The sequence below is a fragment of the Perognathus longimembris genome, chromosome 22 (assembly GCF_023159225.1).
Source record: "Perognathus longimembris pacificus isolate PPM17 chromosome 22, ASM2315922v1, whole genome shotgun sequence".
Classification (NCBI taxonomy): Eukaryota; Metazoa; Chordata; class Mammalia; order Rodentia; family Heteromyidae; genus Perognathus; species Perognathus longimembris.
The window spans coordinates 14,059,553-14,076,236 of record NC_063182.1 but is presented as its reverse complement, the minus strand read 5'-3'; the positions used below and the strand labels follow the sequence as shown (position 1 = coordinate 14,076,236).

Genomic DNA, 16,684 nt, shown 5'->3' with positions numbered 1-16,684 from the left:
ATTGCTTGCAAAATATGTTGCAAAATTTTTGTCTTCAAACAGTGCTTTTGTATGTGTACAACAGTACCAACAATCTTTGAAAAGTATATTCATTCTTTTGACACAAAGATGAGGGATTCCATAAATGTAGTAACCACTTTTAAAAGGTATTTGACCATAAAAAAGGAAAAAAAGTTAAGGTAAATAACACGTTTTAATAAGAATACAAAATTTTCAGCCATGAACTTTTTTATTATCATTATGTACAGACTAAAGATACTGTATATATCCTGAAACAATTTACAATCTCACGTTGTTAAGAACATTGTTAGCCTAAAGGAACTATAGACATTGAAAAGCCAGCTCTACATACAGCATGCATGAACAAATACAAGGAATGTGTCAGATTTCATGTAATTATAGACAAGGGGAATCGCATAGTATACCACCGTCACACAATCATATCCTCAAGGGCATGTGCAATCCAGTTTGCAGAACAGATTCAACTAAACGCACGTGTAATTAAGCTGTAAGGTACAATAAGATCTGTGGCTGAATTGACATATTCCTTTTTGATTCTGAAGTGAGTAAAAATCACAGTCCAGTGAACAACGAAGTACTTCCCAGGATTGTTAAATCTCATCAAAGAGGTCTCCTGGACTGCTGTTTCTTAGAGTTTCTAAAGACATGTTTTCAGCAGAAATGTGCTCCTTTTTCAATGGCTCAGGCAGTGAAGAGTCAAACCTGGAGTGAAAGAAAATCAAGATAACTGTGGTTAAAAATATTTCATTGTACAGTCAAAGAAAATGAAGACACATATTAGTTAAATTCTGTTTAATGATGATTTAGAGATTTGCCTCTCTCTATGCTTTTATCTGTAAGGAAAAAGAGTTAAAGGACATTTACTTTCTTTAATTATTTTAGAATTCATCTATATTACGAGCTAATAGGAATTCAAGAGACTCTAGTTATAATCAAGGTCAGGAAGTAAAATATCCTATTCTCTGTGCTGTAATCATGTTTATACCAAGATAGAAGTTTCTTGAGTTATTTATTTTTTGAGTGATTCCAAAAGAATTAACATTCTCCTGACTTTCTTCGATTTTATTGACTTCATTATAATCTCATACTAGCAGGAAGTTTTGATGGCATGAATTTCCACTAGTGGTAAGTTGAGCAGATGAGTAGATATATACAACAACTTTTCACAATTGTGGCAGTTGCTGAAGAACTATTGTAAGCTCATAATGATTTACATTGTACTTTGGTCCAGCACTGAAGTTATTGCCTTCCTGGACTGGCCTCTCTATATGTAAATGTTTTTTTTCACTTCAATAATCACCACTAATGTGCTGAGTGGAGGGGGGGGACAAGATGACTATCAAAGTAAATCTGTGAATATAGAGTTATATCTTTGAATAAGCCATTATAGTGCCAAAAGAACCTGAATCACAAATGCTCAGTATGAACAATTAGATGTAGCCAAAGAGGGAATTATGATTAGGTTGAATCAAAAACTGGTTAACTGGTTATACTCAGTAATACCTCTACATTTCCAATGTCAAAGCCATAGACAGAATCACAGTAGCTCCATATAGATGAAGGAGTTTAAGTTTTGTAGTTAGACTACAGGGTTGAATTCGCCTCCACTTCTTACTAGTGATGTGACTTCCTACGGTCAAGTCATTTAACTTGGTGACACTTCTGCTACATCAATTGTAAAACTGATAAACAATGTCTGCATCACGGGTGGTCTAAAGATTAAACAAGGTTATGTAAACACTTGTAAATCCCCACAGAACATTTGGAAACTATTACCACTATTGCCACTCGCTGCCAATACTGAATTAACTACATAAGAGTTTCTGCTAGTAAAAGAATAATCAATTAAAAATCCAAAAATATCAAGGATGTGTAGATGATGAGCACTTTAAAAACCTGCACTTCTACTTGCAAATCTTATTAGAAATGAATTCATCAAATGTTTTTCCTTGCTTTCTTGTCTACAAATAATTAGCTGGGTTGGCTATCATGAGATGTGGGATTTGTTCTCTTATTTTGTACAACTCAAGTGAAGATGACAAAGCCTTACAGAAATGCAAAGGTGCTAGGCATTAGTAGACTGTTAAGTTGACAAGCGCAAACCTCTGGAGTTGCAATGTTAAAATTAACTATATATGTGTGTGTATGTATTTATATATATGTATGTATACATATATGTATATATAAAATCATACTAATGGATAAATAGGTAAAACACATTCCAAAGAAGGACAAATGGTAACAGTACATTTCACATTTTAAACAGTTTTCAATGCCAATTTAAAACATTTTTCACATTTTGCCCTGGTAATAAATGTCTTAGATTTCCTTTAGGAAAAAGAAAGAGAGAGAGAGAGAGAGAGAGAGAGAGAGAGAGAGAGAGAGAGAGAGAGAGAGAGAGAGAGAGAGAGAGAATTGAATTATTTCAGACTTTGAAATGGCTCTGTAAATCTTTGGTTCATGGTCTAGGACATTACATAAGAACACAGAGATCTATCAATTTTGTTTTAAATAATCATCATGAGACAAAACAATCACAGCTATAAGTGATAAGTCTGAAGGAAATAGTTTCCTAGTACTATATTTATAAGTCCCATCTCCCTGGAAGCCAAGAGGTGCTTAAAATAGATTTTTGACTCCTGTTCATTCACAGTAGGGTTCTATAAGAGTTGGTAAGTGGAGATAACTGCATAGTTTTTATATCCATTGAAAGGCCAGGGAGGAAATGTGGAGCTCTTTTATTGTGAAACTTTTAGTAAATTCAGAAAAGGTACAAAGAGAATACTAAATAGTCTTTTCCTTATTTTGCACTACTTCTGTTTTTAGCAAAAATGGGATAATTTTATCTAAATGTTTTTACCCCACAATATATTTAAAATATCTTTACATGTTGAACAATTCAGATGTATATTCACCACTAGGTTTAGTTTGGGTATATTAAATTGGTACATATTTGGGTTGGTTTCATTTTTTGTATTATTGATAAATTATGCAAAATAATAATAATTAACATCTATATATACATGTCTCAGCATATTTACTGTATTATTTTTCATGAACATCCTTGTTTCTAGAAATCTTGTTTGGCTCAAGTCTGAAATCAACTCAGAGAACCTGAATTAAAAGTCTGTAGGAAATGAGCTAAACAAGTAATTTGAAACTTGGAAGTTCCTCCTGTCTGATTAAATTATAGTCATTAGTTATGGCTTAGTTTAAATTCAAAACTTTCCAAAAAAACTTAAAAACATTCACATCCAGGCTGATAGTTCTTTCTTCTGAGAATTTAGCGTATGTAATATTTGTACCATCTATTACAATACTTATATTAAGTGTTATTAATTTAATCAAAAAATTTTGGGTATGCCTTATGACAAATTAATTCATTGGGTTAAGGAAGTATGAGTGCAATAAGTATAACATATCTTAATCTCAGAAAGCCTCAATTTTTAGTTTAATTTTTCAAATATCTATTTATATCCCCAAATTAGTCTGAAGGTAAGAATATAAATATGCTCATACAAAATTATTTTTTATCAATTTAAAAATCTCTATAAATATGATAACAGTATTTAGATACCCCCCTCACCCCCTTTGATTTTCAAATAATTTTCCATAGGCAACAAGATTTAATAGGGAAGGATTCTGAGTTCTGAGTCCAGGATCAGGAGATCATTATAAATGCTCCACTACATCAAGAGTTTGGTTGGGTCACTGCACCTTTCTGTACTTCATTTTCCTAATTTAATTTGTGGAAATTTAGTTACTATAGATGATTTAGAGTTCGCTCATTCCTTGAGTTCTGAGATGGCTACACTTAAATAGTTGAGCATAAACTACTTTTCAAAATACTTGAGACACATTGGTATAATTTGCAGTGAATTGCTTGCATTTTGGAATATATTCTAAGAATATTACTGAAATGTGTCAAAGTGTCAACCAGTGCAAATTCAGAGGTCCGGAAAAGTGTGTAATGATTAAGGAAACCATGACACCTTAAACTCCATGCTCATTTGACTTCTGACAAAAACACTTGTGCTGAAATGAAAGCCATTTTATAGGGTCTAACATAGCTCAACCTACACAGAAAGGATGTGCTATGTTTCATTCTAAGCCAATATATAAAGTTGAAGTCTAGGTGAATTAAACACTTGTACCAGAAAAACCAAGTTTTTAAAGCTTGTAAAAGGTAATAAGTTCAAATGTCTTTATTATTTGGGGATAAAGAAGTTTAAGTCAGAATGAAAAACCATAAAGGTTGATAACTTCTATCCCATGAAAAATATGTACTTCTTTTATCCTCAGCACTATCAAAAATAAAAATAAAATTAAAAAAGAAAAAAGAAAAATTAAAAAAATTGCTTCTGTTTATATACAGATAGCTTAAAGGAGGAAGTACTGCCACATATTCTACTATGAAAAGGTTAGTACTCAAAATTGATCCCAAATAATTTTAGGAAGCCCAGTATATTTGAAAAACATGTGCCGAAGACAATAGTAACTTGGACCAAAAATGGACAACGGAGGTAAATAAATGATAATATATTTCTTTTATTAGCGATCAAGTAAAAGCAAATAAACCCATTGTGAAATGGTTGATGCCACTTACGAAAAATTAAAATCTTTAACAATATTAAGATTTCAGGCTGGGGATATAGCCTAGTGGCAAGAGTGCCTGCCTCGGATACACGAAGCCCTAGGTTCGATTCCCCAGCACCACATATACAGAAAACGGCCAGAAGCGGCGCTGTGGCTCAAGTGGCAGAGTGCTAGCCTTGAGCGGGAAGAAGCCAGGGACAGTGCTCAGGCCCTGAGTCCAAGGCCCAGGACTGGCCAAAAAAAAAAACCAAAAAAAAAAAAACAATATTAAGATTTCAGATTATGCAAAATAATTAGACTAAATATTGCCAGAGAGATTAAAACCACTTTAGAAAATCTATGGCAATAGCTGCTAGGAGAAGTATTTGTATGTTAATACCAAGGAGATATGTAGAGTCTTAGGGGAACTGTTGACTATAGTGAAAACTTAAAAAACGATCTAAATGTCTTTGCACAAAAAAATAGCACATAAATGACTGAACTTTCACATAATGGGTTACTGTACTGCTCATGCATATCAAGGTTGAGCCAAAAAGCAATGTACATATTAATGCACACAATAAGACTATTTAAAGTTGAAAAATATGCAAAATGAGGTAATACTAATCTTTACAGTGTGTTTGTGTGTGTGTGTGTGTGTGTGTGTGTGTGTATGTGCTCATACAAACACAGGTTTGATTTGGTTTTATCATAGGTCCACTCAAATCTTCAAGAAAAGGACCTCAACACAGCCTTCTCCACAGCAACAAAGATAAAAGACAAAGCAAACAACCCCTGCCTACTCAAATAAATTGCGGAGGTCTTCCTATAAAGTAACTAAATGGTTATCATGCTGACTGTAACAGTTTCCAGTGAGAAATAAATTCTATTATTGAAACATCTTTTAAATGAAAAGTTTCAAATAATCGAATTAAATATTTGATATCATTAAAGTTATCGGTGTATTTTCAAATTAAGCACTGCTGTCTTCAAAATCAAATGGGAAAAGTAGTCCATAAATTTTACATTGACCTTATAAAAATCCACAAGCATCTCCTAAATAAATTAACAGACTGAAGCCATGAGAATCCCGTAAAACCAGTGTTACACATTGTCTGGAATTCACTGGGACTACACGTCATTGCACTGGCCTGAGAAAGTGAAAGAGGAGAAGCTGACTCGTTCTGGCAACCAAAGTGGCAAATAAAAGAAATGGCTTTAGTTACTTTCAAAATTCTTAAAGATTTTGAATGAAACAGGAAAGAAAATGAAGAGTGGGTACATTCAATGCTAAAATGCCTCAGTTTTTTTTTTTATAGATAATGGGAAAATTTTCCTGCACAATACATATACATTTAAAAGTATAATTTCCTGCACAATACATATATATATATATATAGATTTTAAGGATAAGAATATTGCTAAGCACCAGTGTCACATGCCTATAATCCTAGCAAGTCAGGAGGCTGAGATCTGAGGATTGCAGGTTCAAAGCCAGCCTGGGCAGGAAACTCTGTGAGACTCTTATTTTCAATTAAAACACCAAAAACCAAAAGTGGAGCTGTGCTCAGGTGGTAGAGCACTGACCATGAGCTAAAAATCTGAAGGACAGCACTTAGGCCCTGAGTAATTTTCTAGTTCTATATAATTCAATTTTTTAAACCAACCTTTAAGATAATTATGGCCACAACCACAATCCACAAGGATGCTAAATACTTATGCAGAAATTTCACATAATGTAGAAGATTTTTTTTAGTCTTGCTTTACTTTATCCAGATCAGTAGCATTGTCCTGATAACACATTGGAGTTATGTTTAAGAAAGTCAATGTGTAAAATATGTTACAGTAACTTCCTTTTTGTTTTATATCCATTGTTATTTAAAAAAATGTTTTTATTGTTATTATTGAGGTGATGTACAGAGGGGTTACAGTTATATAAGTCATGTAAGTCACATAAGGAGTGCTTTCTCTTTGAACAATGTCACTCATCATTAAGTTTCAAAATAGTATATGTGATGTATTTGTTCATCTATGCCTATAAAAGTAGGAACTGTCACTTGGGTAGAGAGTTGCTTCACATTTTAAGACAGGTCAGGGGATTTGTGAGTTTACTATTACATGAAACCTCTCTCACTGATGTAGAACTTTCTTGGGGAGGAGACTTTAGCACTTATAACAATACAGAATAAAATTAACTTGTCCAAAGCCAGGTATCAATTAGTATGTAAAGAAGTAGGAATGCAAGTTAGTGATCTTAGCTTAGATTTCTGAGTATTAGATTCTGAGATTTAATTGAATATTAGCTTAGATCTCTCTCTCTCTCTCTCTCTCGCTGTCTTAACATTGCCTTCATGCTCCATGAGTACACACTAACTTGTATTTCTATTACAGAGGATTTTCCCTCTTCTCAAAATGGTAGTTTAAATGTGTGCAGTACATTTCAAAAAATAGTTTTGTGAAGTATTCTTTGAAAATGAGATCTGTGGTGCAAAGTATTTGGAAAATAATTGTTTTCTTTCATTACTTTCTCTAATTATTTCATTTACATATTATACATCCGATGTATAAAAAAGTTGGCGAAAGTTCTTCCATAAATATACTTGAAAGGCAGCTATGCTCACCACTATACCATCAACACTGACCCATAAATATACTTGTTACATAAACTTTTAGGTAAAGTTAAAATCAAGTTGTGGAAAAGTGAGTAGAAAACTAGAGTGTAAATATATATTGTAGACATGTGAATGTGTGTACACATGCATAATATACACATGCATATGTGTGCATGCATAAACGTTCATCCACACACACACATACTTGCATGTGTAGAAGAGATCTGGAAGAATATAGGAAAGTCTGGTAATGTTAGAAAGGTAGTTGTGATAAGAAATAGAGATAACATTTGATGGATATTTTCCTAAATTGTCGAGAGTTAAAAAAGTATAAATTATATTTTTAAAAGTGATTTAAGAAAGATAAAGAATGTGTTCAACATAGGTTTTTCAAATGAACTTAGAATTTGATGTTTCTTTTCTTAAATTCCTCAACCATCAACATCCTAAGCAACCAGGGTTCTCTGGAACGGGTTGTATGACTTGCCTCCGGAGAAAACATCTACCAGCCAAAATCCCAAAATTTGGTGGTCTAAAGAAGGGAGACATAAACAAAGGAAAAAGAAGGGAGAAATCTGCTTTTAGCCAACTCCATGGTAAGAAAATAGGAAAGCACAGGGGCAGAAAGAAATAGTCATGGAGATTAGTGACAAGAAACCAGGGGCCAGCAATGATGCTTTCCCCACAGTGCGAAACCAGCTGTTTCACTTTCCTGTGGTGGCTGCAACAAATTACCACAAAATTATCATCATACAGTTCTGGAGGCCAGAAGGCTGACAGACATCTCACGGGGCTAAAAATCAAGGATTGGCAGGGCTCTAGTAAAGAAGCTATTTCCTGGTTTCCCAGCTCCTAGAAGCCTCTCCTTTCCAATGTTTAAAGCCAGTAAAGTCAGGTGTCCTGACATCACCTGACTCCCACACTGTGTGTCCTGTTTTATCTCTTCCTCTTACTCACTTGCTTCTTCTCTCTGTCACTCAAGGACCTTTGTGATTTTATTAGCTTTAACTGGGTAAGCCAGAATAATTACACCATTTTAAATTCATCTGATTTGTAAACTCAATTGATTTGCATTCTTATTTTTGCTTTTCAGGTAATCTAAACAATTCTCAGAGTCTAGGAAGTGAGATGTGGACTTTGGGGAAAGGGCCTCATTCCAGCTTTAACATTATTATGATTCAATTGTTAAGCTAAACTATGAGACAAATATATTTTAGAAAATCTGAGTAAAGAAGAGAATATGTAGGTGCAGGTTGCAGAAGAGCCAGAGCTAACAACAAACAAATGAAACCCAGCAAAAACAAAGCTAACCAGTTGGAAGCAGGCAGGCCATATGCAAGGTCCTTACAGTAGGACCCGTGTTTAAAAAATGCACAATGGGTCTTCTCTAGAGATTAATTAAGTTACAACTACTGAGACAGGCTGGTGACTACTACCACCCATCACCACTTCTCAGCCCTCTGCTATTCCACTGTTGATTGACGTCCTATCAGTGGGTTGGAGACTGAGCCAAGTAGTTAAGATTAAAAAAAAAAAGAGCCCAATTACTGCATGAGCAATAATGAGCTTCTGAACTCCCCTAAACACATAGTCATCGTAGTCCTTGTCTGTAAGATAATAACACAGATTACTTTAACTACACAGTTCTACAAACAAGGCTGTAAAAAAACCATTATGAGCTTCCATAATGAGATGTAATCAGTCAGCCTCTTAGGGTCACAAGGTTGAAACGCTTTAAATTGGTGTAATGTTCTGCTGATTTCTACAGCCTTTCTATAGCTTTTCTATAAAATGGCTGGCTAGGATGACACAGAAGCTTGAATTAAAAAAGAAACTATTTTTGTCATATTACCAACATGATAACTTTTACATAATAGATATCGCATAACTGAAGCATAAAATAAAAAAAACCACAAAAATGATTTCTTTATAGAGTGCGATAATTCAGCTTGGTTTATGAGTAAATGTATGGTCACTCTTCAAATTCTAGGAGATAGTCTTTCGTAAACAAATGAGTCAGGAACGAGAAGCCTGGGAAAAGGCAGATGGAAAAATATAAAATTCCGTGGCTTTTGATTTTGAGTTAAAAATATTAAAAATTTCAGCTGATGTTTAAAAAATAACCAAACTCTAAATAAAGCCTAAGTATATATGGAAGCAGAAGGCTTTTAAAACAGATCACTATACTGGACAGAGAACAAGAGCTTCACTGTGTAGATGATAATACAAACCATGGAGGATGTAGTCTATTGGTCAAAATGTCAGTGTCTGGGCCAACATTTTTGAAAAGCCTTTAACATATATGGTATCAGGATTCCAATGAAACTTTGTGCCACTATTAAATTTCAGTTTTAACACTTAGAAGACATGAAATAATTTCAAATATTATTTAAGAGTCATTCAAATCCATACAGAAAGATCTTGAATACAGTTTTGGTATATTCACATAACTAACTATTCACTAACTAACTAAAATATTATTTACATTTCCTTACAAAAATCTGGGTCTGTACATAAATTAGCATTTTTCCCAAGACTTTGCATAGAACTGTTTGTTTTGAACAAGTATAGCATAAGTTTTAATTAGTGTATTAACTAATAAAATATGATTGTTTCTTTAAATGTCCTCAATTAATGGCTTAAGAGAAAAAATGAAAAATGAGATTCTTAATATAATCCTTTGAAATTCATAGAGGAGGAAGCTTCACATGTCGCTCAGAAATACTGAAACCAATGGTTTGTAAAAGGCAGTGGTTCAATTTGTCAAGATGCAGGTTTGGCCACAGCATTCAATTGCTCCTTGAACAAGCATATCCATAATAGTAAATTATCAATTCTAATAATCATTGCTATCTAGTACATTTTACTTTGATATTATTAAATGTAGGAAATAGTTATTAGATTATTAGTCTCTTTATTTTTCTTTTCTTTATCTTCGAGGCCATTTTTCTTTTTTTCTTGGGTACGCTCTACCACTTTAGTCACACCCTCAGTCCTTGGTATTTGATTTGTTTTTCATATGTGGCTTTGTGCTTTTGTAAAAGTCAGCATAGGACTGTGCTTCTCCTAACTCTATATTTGCTTACAAGGATATGGCACATGACTGGCTGACTGGCCCTCAGTTCATTTTCTACGCTGCTGCTACCAATAAGCTATCTATCTCCAAGATAAACCATGATTACCATATTCTACTCCTACAAGGCTTCAATTAAAACTCTCAACATAGAGAAAAAAATCATTGCCAACTTCATGTCTATGATTATAGTTCTACCTATACTACCTATTCAATGCTCTTTCATGCCAAACTGCTTTCCCTGCACAAAACATACCTATCTTGACTTCCATACTTTCCCACATAGTTTCCTTTGATTTTTATTTTTTCCTTTTTAAAATTTACTCAATAGGCTCTTAACACATCATTCAAAGGCAAATTTAAATTTCACTGCTATAAATCTTCCACAACTTTTCTAGGAGAGAAAGTCATTATCAAATAATTGTCCAAAATAAATCCTAAATCAAGGGGGTATTGTGTCACTAATAATCCATACTTTGTTTCTGTGGGTTAGCAATTTGGAGAGGGTAGGGATGGCTTGTTTTTGTTCCATGGCGTCAAAGCCTTTACCAGAAATATTACAAAGCAGTGAGTAACACAAAGGCTGGAAGCCATCTAAACAGGTATTCACATATCTGGTGCTTAGGTTGGAAGGTCTCAAAGGGTAGTATAGAGAGACTATTTGGCTTGGCTTCCTTGAAACATGTCAGGCTCCAGTAGCCAGACATTTAAAATGAAATATTAAGGCTCTGAGCATATGATTACTTCTGATGCAGCCTCTAAATTGTTAGGACGTCACTTCTTCTGCATCAGCTACCTTTTAGGGAAAGGAATATGGAAACATTATATGTAAGCCTTATAGACATTATACACATAATGCAATGTACACTCATTTTTCCTATGGAATTTAGATTATACCATCTAACCAGTTATGGATAATAAGTGTTGTATATCTACTTGTCTAAGTGTATGGGCCACACATTCTTTCTTACACATTTAAATCATTGTCCATTATTGTTTTGGAAATAAGGCATGTAAGTATAATTCAGAAACAGTAACACCTGACAAAACTTCTGGCCAGTATAAACAGAAATAAACAAATGGTCTGAAAAACAAAGGGAACTTATGTATCAAAAACTGATATTGAATTTTGATTTTGATTTGTGTGTAGCTTTGGGCATTAACTTTTTTTTGCCTACAGGGCAAGCACTGTACCCTGCATGTCATGGTCATTCCCCCAGACCTTTTGCTTTTCAAAATTGTTTCTGAGACAGAGTCTACCTGTTGTTAAGACGAACAGTTTGTGCTTAAGATCTTCCTGCCTCTGCCTTCCAAGTAGACAGAATTACACGTGCCTGCCCTTATGCCTGGCTGTCACAGTATTTATTAAAGTATGTATGATTATACTTTGATATCAGTCCTGTAACAGAAAATCTTTTCTTTCTTTTATTTTCAAACTGATGTATAGAGAGGTTACATTTCATATGTTAGGTATTGGATACATTTCTTTCACTGTTTGTTACCTCCTCCGTCATTCCCCCCCTCCTTCTTTCCGTCCCCCCCCACCCCAAGAGTTGTTCAGTTCATTTACACCAAACAGTTTTGCAAGTATTGCTTTTGTAGTCGTTTGTCTTTTTTAACCCTGTGTCTCTCGATTTTAGTATTCCCTTTCACTTTCCTAGTTCTAATACCAGTATGCACGGTTTCCAATGTACTCAGATAAGATACAGAGATAGTGCAGGTACAACCACAGGAAGGGGATACAAGAAGATCATCGATAATAGAAGCTTTGGTTACACATAGCACGTTGAAAGTAGTTACAAAAGTGATATAACAATCGTTTCCATAACCTGTAGTTCATTTCACTTAGCATCATCTTATGGGTTCATAAGGGTATAGCTATTGGGCTCTTGTGATCCTCTGCTGTGACTAGCCTAAACCTGTGCTAATTATTCCCTATGAGGGAGACCATAGAGTCCATGTTTCTTTGGGTCTGGCTCACTTCACTTAGTATAATTTTTTCCAAGTCCTTCCATTTCCTTAAGAATGGGGCAATGTCATTCTTTCTAATAGAGGCATAAAATTAAATTGTGTATATGTACCACATTTTCCTGATTCATTCGTCTACTGAGGGGCATCTGGGTTGGTTCCATATTTTAGCTATGACAAATTGTGCTGCGATGAACATTGTTGTGCTGGTGGCTTTAGTGTGTTCTTGTTTGTGGTCTTTTGGGTAGATGCCCAAAAGTGGGTCTGCTGGGTCATAGGAGAGCCTTCTGAGGAATCTCCATACCACTTGCCAGAGTGGCTGAACCAGCTTACATTCCCACCAATGAAGTAGGGTTCCCTTTTGGCCACATCCCCTCCAACATTTGTTATTGTTAGTTTTCTAGATAAAGGACATTCTTACTGGGGTGAGATGGAATCTCAATGTTGTTTTGATTTGCATTTCTTTTATGGCCAGTGATGTAGAGCACTTTTTCATATGTCTCTTAGCCATTCCAAGAGACACAGAAAATCTTTTTTAACCTTTCTCTGAGTTAATATTTCCAAGAGAAGTTTTGATCTTTAAATCTTTGCACATGGCCTGGAGTATCCCTCCTTCTTTGTTTCCTCCTTCTCTCCCTCCTCCTTTCCTTTCTTTCTATCTTCTCGGCTGTTCTGTTTTTGTTGTTGTTCAATATTCAATATTATTGAAAGTCAATAGTAGTTCATATGCCTTTAATAGTCAATATTTACTAAAGGTTATTCTTATATCAGGCACTGTGTTAAATTCCTTAGCTGTGAGATTGTCACAACAATCTTAAATTCTTACAATGTTTATTTTTCCAGATGAGTAGTGATTCCTCAAGGACCCTCAACTAATAAACTACCAAAGACCTATCTGAACTCAGGTCGGCCTGCCTTCGCCATGTCATTTCATTGTTACTCTTCTTTCCTTAATTTCCAAATGTCTTTCCTTTAATTTTATGATGATGCATGAAATTTATTATAAGGCATGGAATATACAAATGTCTTTCCTTTCATTATTATGTATGATAATGCAAGGAATTTATTATGATGCAAGGAATTCTACCTACCTTGTATGTCTTAACTCATATGCAATGTCTCTCATGATGTAGGCCTTGAAGTTGATCTCTTTAAAAAATCTCAATTCACAAAGCACTAGAGAGTTATTCTAACATAAATGGATTCTACTCAAAACAATGTGATTTTACTTGTCACTTGGATAATTATAATATGTAAAATTGAAAGCAGGGTCATGCACAACAAATACCTCTTAAAGTACAGAAGGTGTTTACAGTCAAATTATAAATGCTATTTTTTCTTAGGCTTTTCTAATAACACTAACATCACAGTCTTGATTGACAAGTATGGCCACATCCTTAGATGTGAATTATGATTTCCTAGATGCTGTCTGTATAATATGAAATTGACATGGTCACTGCCTTCTTTGAGCTTACAATCTAAAACAGATGTCATGTTATAAACAAATATGAAAAAAGATAAAGGTGCCTGCATACATCTGTTCAATGATTGAAACAGATTGCATGAAATATTTATATTATCTTCTAGTCACTGTGTAAAGTAGGTGTGCATGTGTGTATATGGGTGTGGATAGTGTATATGTGTGTGTAAGACTGGAATGTTCACATTCAGGAAGAATGGAAAGGTTGATGTAAAGATTTTGCAAGTGGAGCTTTAAAGAATCTTTCTGTATAAAAAAGTCAACAGCTCCCATCTGTGCAAGTAGGACTTTATTAGAAGAATACAGATGTCAGTCAGCTCAGAATAACCACTGTACACATGGGAACCAGATGCTTCTATGTAAAATAATCTGGGGTGGTTCACAGATGAATCACTGAAAAACGTAATTATACATCAGTCCTCATTTATTAGTAACAGGTCAATTTATAAGGAAGTCATATGGAAATATACATCCAGAAGAAGGAGAAAATATAAAAGTAGCTACTTTGAGATGTTGAAATATAAACTCTTGCAATTTTTTGCTCTATTATCTTTGTGACAAGGTAAATGATAAGTATATGTTCTTACTCAAAAGCTTTTGAAATAGATGTGTATTGCCACTTCTTATATAAAGTTGTGCCAAAAGAATTTATCTAACATCATCTCTTCTTTTTCCCCCAAAGGAGTTTATTTGAACAGAAAATAAAACATTTAGTGGCTACACAATTCTTACTGATCTAATTAATAGCTGTCAGAGTAAAAATTCACATACCAGAATGTGAGCTCATTATCAATCTTTTGAATGTTTAATTTTATATTTAGTTGAAATGCTGAAATAATATGTTAAGGATTCAAAGCAAGTAAACAAAGCAAATGTAAAAGCCCTTAGAAAGTATCTATGTTTTATAACATTGACCTTTAGAGTTCCAAGGGCCATTACAGTGTATTTCATAAAGATGTCTACCTGGTTACAGAATCTACTTGCTTGTATTTTTTCCAAGGATCAGAGTATCTTGTGAAAAATAAAAATGACTCTTTAAGAGCAAAAAATTTTTTAGAGGAGTTTCCATTTTGGCTGCAAAGACATTATTTTAAACAAAGAAGATCACTATGCCCAAATCTACTTCTATGGAAGACTGTGGTTACAAAATTTCATTGGGAGGGAAGACAGACCAAACATGTGCGGAACAAAAAGTGCAACTATTCCATTTGTACTTTGATGGTGAGGAACATAGAGACTGTTTTAAATGTCTCAAATAACAAAAGCCTTTGGAATACAATACTAACCTATATTTTAGTGTTCTAACATTGAGGTTGTTTTTTTTTTTTCATTTACTGTTTGGCTACGTTATGGGTAGATCTCTTTCCATCTTCTCCTTTTCTTTCCAGACTTGACATATCTTCCTGAAGCTCGCTAGGTATGGTGGCATATACTTTTAGACCTAGCTACTAGGGAGGCTAGATTGGGAAGATTGAAGTTTGAGGCCAGCCTGGGCAACAAGTTTGTAAGACCACAGCCAATTAGAAGCTGATGTAGTATATTATATATTTGACATCACAGGTATATAGGAAACATAAATAGGAGGATCACAGACTCAGTAAAAAGTGAAACACTATTGGGAAAATAACAAAAGTAAAAAGCTCTACAAGTATTGTCTAGGGCCTGGAATATAATATTGACTGCATGTCACTTATGCTCAAGAAAAATTCTGAACTGAGGTGTGGCTCAAATGGTAGAATGTTTATTTAACAATTATGAAGTTCTGAGTTTAAACTCTAGTAAAAAACATAGTTTTTTATTTCTTTATATGAAAATTGTAAATCCTAACTTGTAAATTTAATCATGTCCAAGTACTGAATTTAAAAAAAAGTTGCACTAATTGGGTTCATCATATAATATCCTCCTTTGATAAATGTGGTACGGTATGATGATGATGATGATGATGATGGTATTATTATTATTGTAATATATCTTTTTTGTCTTACTGAAGTTCAACTAACAAACAGAAATTGAATATATTTCAGGTATATAAAATTTGGCAGTTTTTTTTTTTTCTGAGTAGAAGAGAGAACTTTATTCAGCCGAACTGCTGGCCTACTGCTAAATCCTAGGCATGTGTTGCAGGCTCAAATTTGGTGTTTTGATATTCATATCCATTATAAAACATGCACCATAGTCAAACTAATGTTTTTGGGTAACATGAGAATAAATGTCCTTCTTTAGGAAGTTTCCATTTACACTTCAGTATTTTTGATTATTGTCCTATTTCTGAACTTAAGGCCTCTATGCCTTACCCATCTTCATAACCAGAGCTATGTATCCTTTGTTAAACACCTCCTTCTATTTCTCCTTCTGAACCTCACATTTTTTTCTAAAACATGACCGTTAGATTTAGTTTGCTGGAACTGTTCAGGAATTTTTGTATAGATGTTCTGGAATAATACTGGGCTGCAACTTTTCTTTTTAAAACTCTCTCCAATACTTTCCTTGTTGAATCAAAGTTATGTGAGTCTCTTAGAATGAGTTTGGAGTATTCTTCCATTTAATTTTCTGGAAAAGTATGATAATATTGAGATGGATTTGTTCCCTTTGAAACCTTAGAACTTTCCTTAGAGAGAATCTGTGTTTATTTGTACTGAGGGCAAAGGGAGCTACCCAAGGGTATTCACGGGACCCAAGGCGGTCTTCAGCCACTGTGCTCAATCAGCATGTTTCAGGTAGCCCTGATTGGTGGTTTGTTTGTTCATTGCTTATAGCAAACTGGTTACTTTGGCCTCACATTGTCCTTGTCTTGTCTGTGAAGACCTTCTACTACTTTAACAGCTTTTCTGTGAGCATTAGAAATATACATATTTATGCCTAGTTTCCTACATTTTCAGGGAATTTTTAAGAATATAAAAACAAATATAACTAGTAAAAAGATGAGGGAATTCAAATTGTTAAAATTTATGCTAT

General features: G+C 34.1%; 1 protein-coding gene across 1 annotated transcript in view; it reads right to left on the bottom strand.

The window, feature by feature from the left end:
* Positions 1–236: 236 nt before the first annotated feature.
* The window catches only part of Xrcc4 (X-ray repair cross complementing 4), a 162,447-nt gene continuing 145,999 nt past the window's right edge, over positions 237–16,684 (bottom strand). The window contains exon 8 of the mRNA XM_048331064.1: positions 237–723. Within this exon, the coding sequence (XP_048187021.1) occupies positions 612–723 (112 nt within the window). The 3' untranslated portion in view covers positions 237–611. The remainder of the gene's footprint in view (positions 724–16,684) is intronic.